At 40.1% G+C, this 12,442-nt stretch overlaps 1 protein-coding gene across 2 annotated transcripts; it reads right to left on the reverse strand.

Annotated features, from left to right (window-relative positions):
* Nucleotides 1-194: 194 nt before the first annotated feature.
* LOC143127384 (Fc receptor-like protein 2) lies at nt 195-12,128 on the reverse strand. 2 transcript variants are annotated; one of them, XM_076288860.1, is made up of 14 exons: nt 12,089-12,128; nt 8,334-8,378; nt 7,883-8,158; nt 6,721-6,993; nt 5,796-6,062; nt 5,003-5,275; nt 4,692-4,802; nt 4,587-4,611; nt 4,413-4,465; nt 4,049-4,126; nt 3,874-3,936; nt 1,795-1,869; nt 1,597-1,665; nt 195-1,296 (listed from the first exon to the last, which is right to left on the reverse strand). In XM_076288860.1, exons 1-14 carry the CDS (start codon nt 12,117-12,119, stop codon nt 1,244-1,246), a joined length of 1,692 nt encoding a protein of 563 aa, XP_076144975.1. In that variant the 5' UTR covers nt 12,120-12,128; the 3' UTR covers nt 195-1,243. The 2 variants fall into 2 exon arrangements, 1 of the variants encoding a protein (XP_076144975.1); XR_012987584.1 differs by lacking the exon at nt 195-1,296 and having other exon boundaries at nt 1,641-1,665; nt 1,795-2,260.
* Nucleotides 12,129-12,442: the final 314 nt, after the last annotated feature.

Consider the following 12,442-nt stretch of genomic DNA (forward strand, 5'->3'; position numbering starts at 1 on the left):
AAACCTGTTCTCCCCTGAGCAAACCCACATTACCCAATAAAGGAGTCTAAAGACAAAACCTGTGCTTTTCTCTTTCTGTTTATGCTTCCTCGGTCTGAGGTTTCTTTTCTTCTTTTCAACCACATTGGGGCAAACCTCTGAGGTATATCAAACCTTAGCATCCTTAAAAATGATGGATTCTGTTTATTAACATCATGATTTAATGGGGAAGCTTTATTGAAGTCAAGTGATAAAACAGCAAACAAAAATAAACTTTCATTACATGTTTATAATACACATCTTTATGAGACAAATTGGCAAATATGTTATTGTACTCTACAATTCAAAAAAACAAAATGAAACAAATTTGCAGCAGGTTTGAGAAAGGTTTGCGAATTTTTTTAATCAAGCTGCCTCTTCAACAAGTAATATAGCTGTTAAATAAAATCACACTATTCTCTACACAGAGTAATACTGTATCACTGATCTCTACACAGAACAATCTGTTTTATAGATATTAAAGCTTTACTCTGAAATATACGGAGCCCGGGAGGTGACATGAAAAAAAAAAAAAGTTAAACTCGAGATCTCGCCAAAGAAACTCAAGATTTCGCAAAACAAACTCAATATCCCGCAAAAGAAAGTCAAGATCTCGCTAATCAACCTAGTGAGTGTTTGTCCCCAGTACATACCTTTTCTCAGTTTTTTTTTTTTTTTTTCATGTCAACTCTAGGGCTCGGTAGAAATAAGCCTTATTTATATACAGTCAAGTTCCAAAACGTTACAGACATCTCCCCTTTTCTAGATGTTGAAGTTTAAAGTAATTTCAGCATTCATCTACAGTAAGGGATTACTATGTTACAATAGCATGATGACCTATAGAGTCAAGCTTGGCCTATTACATTTTTGGCTTTCCAATATACAGTAAAAAAATGTAGTATGAAATGCTTAATAAAACATTACAATGCTTTAAAAGAAAATGTCTAAAGCAAAAGGCAATGTGCTCAGATGTACACAATTTCTTTTTATATTTTACAAAATACAGCTCAAATCAGAGAGGCACACGTTCCCAATCTAACAATTTGGGTAAGTTTGAAAGATTTCCCAAACAAATTCTTCCAAATTAACTTCTAGAAACTTACTTAACTTCACACATGTACAAGAAACTCCACAGATTGCTTGCCATTTCCCCTGTACTTTTGTCCAACCATCACAACCCATCTTTCCATCTGTTTTGAAAGCTTGGGGCACATTATTCCTTACTTTAAGAACAGCCAGGCTTGACAGCAGAGTAAAGATGTTCCTGTGGTTGGTTTGCTAAAACAAAATGACATAGCAGCTTCAAGTTAGCAAAATAGTAAGGTAATTTAGTTCAAAACAAGCAAGCTAAATATAGCTACCTAAAGGTATGTCAAAATATTCAGTAAAAGCAGAGCTGTCACTAAGACAAGGCTTGCTATGAAACAGTGTGGTGCATGGGTCACTTGTGGGAACAACGGGCTTAAATAGTCCTTCATATCACTATATCATAATGAAGATACCAACACGAGTTACAAGTGAAAACAGAGTCATAAATTGCAGCATGCTGTTGCTTTAGAGGACAGAGATATGACTCACCTCTACTGCCCAGTGATTTCATCTTAATCGGTACATCAGCATATGTGACATCACTGGGGCCAGCTGAATCTTCGTGATTGAAAAGAAAACATCCTTAGATTTTACTGGTTATATGAAGACTGTTTAACTCTTCAGAAATGTTGATGTTGTAATATTAAATTATAGTCAGGCAGCACTCAAGGCGTCAACTTGCTTCACCTTGCTTCCTGTGTTTCTTTGGTTTTACTTTGGCATATGTCACATCACTGGACCCGTCCCCAACTCCATCCGAGACTATTTCAGAGACACCACGACCAGAGAGAGTTAGTCCTAGTCCTCAAGGGCGTCGTAGTGGGGGGACAAGTGAGAATAAATTACCCGGGCCCCAAGTGGGGGGAGGGCCCCTAAGGAGTTGAATTTTATTTTCCTTAATAATAAATAATTTCCTTAATTTAAAGATCTTAATAAATTGTAATATAGATGCAAATATTTCGGGTAAATGCATCAGGTGATTGATGTATTAAATTGTGTCCAAGCCAACATTGTTTGAGGGCAGGCACCCTCTCCCTTGCACGAAATGGTTCAGTCCGCCTTCCCCTCCTAGGCGCATTTTTGAAGTAACGTTCATTCTGCCGAAGCTGCAATGCAGACAGTCACGGTGTGAAGATGTCTAAGTCTAAGAAAGCTAAATCCGGTTCCCAGAAAAGAAAAGAGAGGCAAGAAAGGGAGAAAAAAAGAAATGAGGGAAAACAAGTGTTAACAGTCTTCTTTCCCAAGAAAGGTGAGCCCAATGTGAAAACAATAGTCTACAAATGAAATTAACTCCTGAAGGTTACAAAACACTTCAATACCACCGCGAATCCGCGATTATCAGTGCTAAAACAGCATTAACACAAAATTAGAAATAACATGATGCCTGATTTATAGCCTACCACAACATTTCAATAGCCTACTAATTCAAAAATTATTATGAGCTAATAGCTTAACTTAGGCTCAATGTTATATAGGTTCATGAGGAAAGGCTGTCAAATTAGTAGCAAAGCTAACTTGTGAAACGCATCACACTCAGTTTCAGAAACTGTCACAGAGGGTGATGCAGCAGCAGCAGACCTCTCACCATCTGATGTGGACTTGAGACAAGGTGAGCCTATAGTTTAAAATGAAATCACACGAAAGGCTATACTGCAATGTATATTTAGCAACACTCATGCTCTGTCTTTCACTGTAGTCTAGTCTAATTAGAATAGACCATTTTTTTGCCACAACCATCAGAAAAAAAATAAAATGTTCTTATGTTTTTATGAAGCAAATGAAAAATGAAATTTGAGGAAATTTTACACAGAATATTTAAATATTAAGCATGTTCAGTCACATCCATAAGGCTACATTGGAATTGCCTGCTAATATATCTATATGCTTATATGCTTGTAGAGGGGTCTGTCCAGGTAGATAGAGAAGATGTGATAGAGGATGAAGGAAGTGAAAGCAGAGAAGGTTCTGAAAAAAGTGAAAGAGATGAAGAGAGGTCAGAAAGCAGTCAGGGCAGTGCTAAGGGGTATATGCCATTGCCTGAGGATCCAGCACTATGGCCAGAGAAGTTGACGAATGAAGAGAGAGACACAATAGTACGCAGATTGGCGAGCAGAGAAAAAACAAATAAAATCACAGCAAAAGACAGGGAAGGGAAACCATTTCCTAACTACCGAGTTGTTAGATTAATTCAATGTGTGATTAGATAGTAGTTAGTTGTGAACCTCATGCTTCATGCTTACAGCCGGTGGTTGGTTGGTTGGGGGGGGGGGGGGGGGGCCCATGGCCACCACTTGTGCATAGGGCCCAGAATTTGGTGCTACGCCCCTGCTAGTCCTAGACAAACAACCTAGTCCTAGTCTGAGGTCTTATCCATGGAGAGTTTCATTGACGTTTTCTTTCATTTACTTTTTTTTCATCAGTGAATGTAATAAGTAAATTACTCTGTTGTTATAATAACTATGGTGTGTTGTAGTAGTCATGTCACCCCCTCACATTTAATTGGCCTGAGTTTGATTCCTGAATCCCCCGTCGTGAGTCTGTGACACTTTGGATAAAATCATCTGCTAAATACTTTAATTTTAGCTTCATAAGTAAAGACATTAGAGTTTTTACAGATTACAAGTTTATTTTCATTTGCATAACTCTCAGTGAAAGCTGTGTTTAAATGTGCTTCATAAATAAATTGTACTTGCTTACTAAAAGTTGTTATGGAATTCAAAGCATGTGAGCTATTGATGGAGCCAGTGATGGCTCAGATACTCTTACCTGGACTCTTCACTGGCCTCAGGAGGGAGTACAGAGTGTCAGACATTGACGCACCTCTCTTGGCTGGAACAAGTTTAAAAACAAACAGGTCACACAATGGATGACTTATCCACACTACTGTGACAATTCAACATAATTAAGATGAAGTGTAAAGTGTATATTTCACATCACAGACCTTCTTTCTTTTTCTTGTCTGTATTCTTCAGCTCAATCTCGGCATAGACCACATCACCAGTTCCAGCCACAGCACCAACTAGTGGAAGATACAGAAAATAGTTCTGTCCATATAATGATTTTGCAATACATTGCTCTACATACTGTATACAGTTTATTTTCTAAAATTGCTACTGGTTGCCATGGGAGCCATTGGAAAATACTACCACTTTCAGTGTACAATGAAAACATATCATACCAGAAACTCTCCATATACTCAACTTTGATCTGACTCTCAGTTTCCTGATTCAGGAAGAGATTAATAGCTTAAAATGAATCAACAAAGAAGAAGATCAGGTAAACATTATATGAATGGAATTTCTTACCTAAAACTCTGTTCTGTGAGGTTGGACTGTGACTGCTGCTTTGCTGTGGACCACTAGAGGGAGACAGAGAACAGTGGTGTGTGTGACACACACACACACACACACTCACACACACATACGATTCATCTATGACTTAGTCTTATAGCAGATATGACACATACAATAATTACTTACGGGTTTGGCGTCACTGAAACTGAACCTAAGTATAAAAAAGAGAAAGTCTGCATATTTACATGTCATGAGAAACACTGATTGATGTCCATAAATTTGCTTTCTTACTCTTATCTTTCTGGGAGCGATACATCAGGACCAGTGAAACGACCAGAGCAAACGCAACAAGCAGTCCAATCACCACACCCACTGCTACCACCAACGTAGAGGACCCAGCATCTGAAATATTGAACTCAGTGATCACTCAGTGAAGGTACAAGGACATGATTGTTACTGACAATGAGATGGTCCTCAGATTCCACTGAACTGAATGGGCCGCCCCAGCATTACTTTGGATAGAAAATACAGCGAATCCCATTAATTCACACTAGAGCATGTTCAAAAAAACAATAATTGTATATTGTAATGAAACTACTAACCTGTAACCTTTATCTCAGCTGCATCACTATATTGAGTGTAGAAGACTGGGTCTCCTCTCCCAGCTCTGCACCAGTACTGTCCTCCATCAGAGACTTTAACAGAGCTGATGCTGTAGGAGTTTCCATCAGTCTGGGCCACAGGATCAGAGGTCTGTGTGTCTCTGTACCAGTAGAACACCAAACCAGAGGAAACACCCAACTCACATCTCAGATTCACTGAGTCTCCTGTGAGGAGTTGGTGGCCTGGACTTAATGTGAGTTTGGGCTTTGAGTCTAAAGTGGATGAAACAGTCATGTTCAGCTAATGTAACATCTCAACATGGGAAACACATTCAAACATCATTTCAGTTCACTCATTTACTCATAGTAAAAGTACAATTAATAATTTTCAAACATAGTCAAATATCATCTCAGGTCACTCACTCACACACTCTAAGTCCAGGTCAAATTCATTATCCCAAAAACAGGGAAAATGCATTAAAAACACAAATCAACACACTGTAAATACAACATTAAAGATAAATACAGGACAGATCACAGGAGCTGATAATGCAGGATCACTGCACAAGGTGAAATGGTACTGTGCACACAGTAAAGTGCCCACCAGGGGTGCTGCTAGGAAAATTTGGGCCCTATGACAGACAATAGTTCTGGGCCCCCAGATATTATACAGTATAGTATTATCAGAGGGGCTCTCTAGGGGCCTCCTGTCAGTGCTGCCCCCCCCTAGCGGCGCCCCTGGTGAGCAAACACACACACAAGCACACACACATACACATACACACACACTTACCTTTGACATCAAGAGTTGTTCTCCTGCTTGGTTGTGATGATGTGGGTCTGTCTCTCCTCTCCCCCTGACACCAGTACTGGCCCTTATGAGACTCAGCAGCTCCTCTGATGGTGAAGGTGTTTCCCTCAGACACTGGGGTTCTGCTGGACTCCTTATACCACTTATATGTCCAGCCACTGAGAGACTCTATCACACACTTCAGAGTGACGTTCTCTCCAGTGAACACAGGACTCTGGGGCTCTACAGTCAGTGTAGCCAAAGGCAGCTCTGCAGAGGAACACATGGAGAGAATGAGGAGACAAATAGGATGAATAGAGATACTTCAGAGTGACTGACTGCAGTGTGGAGGGAAACATTAACAGCCGCAGACTAATTTACTGACTGACTTCTACTGTGTGGGTCAATAAACATAAAATGTATGAAGGGCCAGAACAGAAAGATACATATTATACATCAAAATTATGGGAGTGGTTGGAAAATGATTTCCGGTCTGAATTAAAGAACATTTTCTAAAACAAATTATACGAAGATGCAAATCTATGCCTTTGGCAATGATGAACTCTTAGAGGCTGTGTGTGACGTGAGCTTACCAGTGATGCAGCCTGCTTTTGCCACAGGATCACTAGTTATACATTGAATAAGCGCTAGTTTTTCATTGGGAAATAATAAATTAGAATTAGATTGTCAAAGTCTGCCATTGACATTAATGCCTTCAGTGTTGACAGCACATGTTCTGCCCACGCCAACAATCTCACCACATTATCTAAAGTGAACTCCATTTTTGCAGGTAGGAGAGAGTGGGGTCAATCATTTTCTGGGTCACCAGACAAATTGTTTTCAGAGCCACTGCTTTACACACTCTTCCATTAGGTTGAGCTACCTTAAAAGCAAAGATGCATTATACCCCGTTCAAGAAGTTACTCACCTTTAACAAAAAGATAAACATGTCCACTCATCAGTGAAGACACAGCTCTGCCTCTCATCTCTCCCTGACACCAGTAATGACTCTCATCAGACTTGGCTGCTGCTGTGATGGTCAGTGTGCTGGTGTCAGGCTGAGAGAGATGATCACTGTTGGAGCCTTTAAACCACTTATACGTCCAGTCACTCTCAGACTGTATCTCACACTTCAGAGTGACTCTCTCTCCAACATACACAGAACTCTCTGGCTCTATGGTCACTGTAGGAGTGGGCAGGGCTATGGGAGGTAAAGAGTAAAAAATGAATAAATACACTTGACTTCCTCTCCAGTGAACACAGGAGTCTCTGGCTGCACACTCAGTGTAGGTGTAGGCAGGGCTATGGGGACACACACAACACTGATTAACAGCACACTCATCACATGATAAATGGGCCTGATAATGAACCTGATAACCAGTTTGTCGATAGTCACTCTCTCCAAATACAGGTGCATCAGCATCTCAAAAAAATAGAATATAGTGGAAAGTCAATTACCCTGAACAGACTGAGAGATTAAATGATCGGGAAATCATTGCCAGTATATTGACTTTATTATCTGATTAGAGCTCTCTGTATAGAAATTTCTGTATTATAAATTCTTCCTTCTAATATTTAGATTTTTGATATCATTCATTGCCAGTATATTGACTTAATTAACTCATTAAAGCTCTTCTCAGGTTGACATTTTTGTATGATACATTCTTTATTCTAATATTTTGATATACTGGATCTTTGATTTCCATGAGCCGTAAATTCCAATAATCAAGATTATAATAATCAAGATTAAGTCAACAAAAAGGCTTAAAATATTTCACGTTTCTCTATTTGAAATATATAACTCGAACAAATAAACGTTCTCGTTGTCATGACGTCGGCTGTGATGGTGTATGAGCTCTTGTCAGACACAAACAGTAGCCTACATTATCAGACCTGCCTTTACACCACACATACTTCCAGTTCCTGTCAGACTGTCCTTCACACTTCAGAGTGACTGTCTCTCCAACATACACAGGACACCCCAGATATACACAGGCACTTACTGTACCTGGAAATTCAACTGTCTTTTACTGCTAGCAAATCCAGTGGAAGAAAATGGTTATGGTTCACATTAAGTGACCAAAACTCACCAGACACTTGCAGTTTCACTCTCTTACTCCATTCGCTGTATTCTTTATCATTGACACCATGGCATTTGTATTCAACACCATCGGACACATCCAGTGGTATGTATTCATTCTTGTCACTCCAGCCTTGTTGTGGGTAATTATATCTACCATCTCTTTGCCAGACGAACTTCCACCCTGACGTGTCCTGTCCCTCTATGCTGCATCTGAGAGTGACAGACTCTCCAGTGTAGAACTGTGTTTGGTCACGATCCAGCACCAGAACAGCTTTGGGATTCTCTTTGTGAATCACAGGACAAACATGACATGAAGGTGTGAGGAAAACTGATGGAAACTGGACGTAAAGACATATAGTCTGAGAACCGAATTAGTTTAGTGTGTGATGTGGGGATAAGCTAGCTGTGTCTGGGATATTTCAACATATTACAAATTACATGATAACATTCACTTTTACCTTGCCATGCTGCTGTATGTCCAGAGTAGGAACACAAGATCAGCACTAGAACACAAAGACACACCGACCCAAGTTCATCAGAGTTCTTCACACAGTTTTCATTAAGATTCTGACACTCACCAATGATTTGTTATCTGAGATTTGCTGTTGGGTAAGAACAGAATCACTACTCAGGAGTACACTAACGCACAAGAGCAAGTGAAACTATATTATACTGTAGGGCAAATGTGCTTCATCATTATCTCCTCTCACCATGAGAGTCACCACTACCAACATCACCGTACAGTCATCCATTGTGCATGGTATCGCACTTGTTTATGTTTATATTTAGATGCTTTTGTACAAAACAATGTGCCTTAAATTTCAATCAAGGACCAAACAAAACCAGCCTCCCTTCACTATTCCCAGAGAAACTAATGTACACACAGTGTTGCACTTTTGTTCGGAGTGCAGGCTGTCCAGTTTGTTTGTTTCCAGTTTTCGGACCGTGGGCTGCCTACACATTTATTTTTTTGTTATTTTGTTATTTTTTGTTATTTTGACAGTGTACTCACAGGATGGGCAGCTAGCTGATTGACGTTTTGGGCTTGAGTGATGATTGCTCTCTCATACACAAACCATGCTCTCATTGTACCCTTAAAATAACATTTAATATTAGGTTTTATAATAATTAGTTCAATATCACAATCAGTGAACTGAAAGTGGCACTTGCTGAAACTGAATGACAAATGTACTTCCATTTTCCATCTACCTCTACATTCTATATGTTACTGCTTACAATATAACCCACGTTATCTTCAATCTTCAAAGCCACCTTTCAAGAGCAAAAAACAACAACAAGTAGAAAATGTTAAATTATTGTTCTGAGGCCCAGCACAACTACATTACACCACTGAGTAGCAACACCTAATCAGGCCCAGCACAACTACATTACACCACTGAGTACAGCAGCAACACCTAATCAGGCCCAGCACAACTACATTACACCACTGAGTAGCAACACCTAATCAGGCCCAGAACAACTACATTACACCACTGAGTAGCAACACCTAATCAGGCCCAGCACAACTACATTACACCACTGAGTAGCAACACCTAATCAGGCCCAGCACAACTACATTACACCACTGAGTAGCAACACCTAATCAGGCCCAGCACAACTACATTACACCACTGAGTAGCAACACCTCATCAGGCCCAGCACAACTACATTACACCACTGAGTAGCAACACCTAATCAGGCCCAGCACAACTACATTACACCACTGAGTAGCAACACCTAATCAGGCCCAGCACAACTACATTACACCACTGAGTAGCAACACCTAATCAGGCCCAGCACAACTACATTACACCACTGAGTAGCAACACCTAAGCCGTACTCTTCATTAAAGGATGTGTTGATTCTCACCACTAGAATGTGCTGCTCTACTGACATACTCAAAAGAGGCTCCCCTCCTCAATCAGGGACACAGGAGCAGGACTTTCACAACTCATCAGTCTAGTGAAGGTGTGCTGGATTAACAAATGATTTCCTGCAAAAGTGTTGAAATCAACACATAATGTTTGGTGTTTCCTGACATTGTCGTCTTTTGGGCCAACAGTAATTGCAGCTACTTGTCGTTTTAATCATTTTGAGACTTCTGTTTAACAACAACCTGCCTTTTGTTTAGTAGCACAACAAATGATTACAGGGGAAAAGCAGCAGCAAAGCTATCAGGCATTTAGGCATGACATGTTCAGACATCATCAAGTCAAACATATTTTCCTCAAATGAATTTCCTGAATTCTTAAACGTTCATGCATTTCTTTATATCTGCAGACAACACAGATACAAAACAGGACATATCCAAGTGCACACACATCCACAAAACTTTGTGCTCATTCATAAACATGATATTCACATGCATACAGTAGTAAAGAAAGCAACAGAGAAGAAACTTCCAGAACACACACACACATGCACGCACGCACACACACACACACACACACACACACACACACACACACACACACTGACACATACACACACACACACACACACACATGCACACAGAGAGAGAGAGAGAGAGAGAGAGAGAGAGAGACAGAGAGAGAAATAGAGAGAGAGAGAGATTACAGCAGCTCCTTGATCTGCTAGAGCAGTACTGTCAGTCCTGGGCCCTGGGCAGTAAACCCAACAAAGACCAAAATTATGATTTTTCAAAAGAAACCCAGGTGTCAGGAACATAGATACATGTTTACTCTAGGCAGCACTCTAGGCAACACACAATGCAATATACCTACCTTGGTCTAATCATTACAGCATCAGGAAGTTTCAGCATGGCAGTGAATGCACTAAAAGCAATAGCCCGCAGGGCACTTTATGCAATTAAAAGAAAATTTCACAAAATAAACATTCCAATTACAATCTGGTGCAAAATATTTGACAGCATAATCCAGCCTATTGCGCTGTATGGAAGTGAGGTTTGGGGTCCACTCAGTATGCACGACTACATGAAATGGGACAAGCATCCAACTGAAGCCCTACATACAGAATTCTGTCGATCTATACTAAAAGTCCAATCAAAAACACCATACACAATAATGCATGCAGGGCAGAATTAGGCCGTTTTCCATTGGCTTTACCTATTCAGAAAAGAATCTTGAAATTTTGGATGCACCTGAACAGCAGTCCCAAGAACTCTCTCCACTTTGAGGCACTAAAAACCCAGGAGCTGAAACCTGAAAAGAGTCCCCTAAGCCAGGTGGTACTGAAGCTAACTAACTCAATAGCAACAACCAATACACATCAAGCTCAGTCCAGTTCTGTTTCCCAAACATCAATCAGAGTCAACAAAATCATGAATCAAGCAAAAGAAGAATATTTAGATCATTGGACAAACCAAATTGCCAACCAAAGTAGAATTATTATCTTATCATAAAAAGAGAATATGAATTGGTAGAGTATCTCATCTCTGTAAGAGATAGGAAACAGAGGCAAGTCCTGACCAAATGCAGGCTCAGTGACCACAATCTAGCAATAGAAACAGGCAGGCACAGGAAAACCTGGCTGCCAAAAGAATAAAGAATATGGTCACTGTCAGGCAGAGATTGTTGAGACAGAGGAGCACTTCTTTCTTCACTGTGATAAAATACAAAAATGTAAGACAGACATTCTTCCTCAAATTCCAAATAGTTATCCCACACTTTCAAGATTTTGACAATGATGAAAAAATGGCCATACTTCTTGGTGAAGAGCCCTCTGCTGCCTTAGCAGCACAATTTATCTTGAAATGTGAGGATCTGAGGGACTAAAACATATTTGTGTCTGTGCTATATACACACACACACACACACGTGCACACACACACAAGTATGCACACACATACACACACACGTATGCACACACACACACACACACACACACACACACACACACACACACACACACACACACACACACACACACACACACACTTCACATCACACTATTACAGTATTACTCTTGTTCTTTACTGCTGTTAATTTTAGATCTTTTATGTCCACCCCACAATGATGTACTGTAGCCACCTCTTCTTATGTATTTTCTGTTTTTGTTTTTTGTCCTATGGTCTTATGTTCTTGTATGTTATGTTCTATGTAACAACAGCTTTGGCAACACTTTTCCAATACAGTCATGCTAATAAAGCAACTTTGAATTTGAATTTGAGAGAGAGAGAGAGAGAGAGAGAGAGAGAGAGAGAGAGAGAGAGAGAGAGAGAGACATAACTCACCAAGCAGCAGGCCCACAGGAGAGAGCTCCATGCTGTGTGCTGTCCGGTTTCTGATCAACTGAGATGGTAGAGTGTGATGAGAGAGAAAGACACAAAAAAGACAAACCACACCTCCCCCACAGAGAACAGGGGAGGAGTAGTGGTGGAGCGAGAGAGAGTTTATCTTTCTTGTTTATCATAAGCAAATCAAAAATGTCACAATAAGGGCCACGTCAGCAAGAACAAGTTGTCCCCTTAAATAATAGCAAATTCATAGTTAGTTCTCACCAGAATAACACAGTTATCTGTACCATTTGCATCAAATCACTAATAACACATCAAAAGCACATTCAAACATTGCAACCTAAGTCACTT

Source organism: Alosa pseudoharengus, unplaced genomic scaffold (assembly GCF_046254945.1).
Source record: "Alosa pseudoharengus isolate Yale_2024_CS ecotype anadromous, Long Island Sound unplaced genomic scaffold, YU_APseudo_1.1 YU_APseudo_1.1_scf_17, whole genome shotgun sequence".
In the NCBI taxonomy this organism is placed as follows: domain Eukaryota; kingdom Metazoa; phylum Chordata; class Actinopteri; order Clupeiformes; family Clupeidae; genus Alosa; species Alosa pseudoharengus.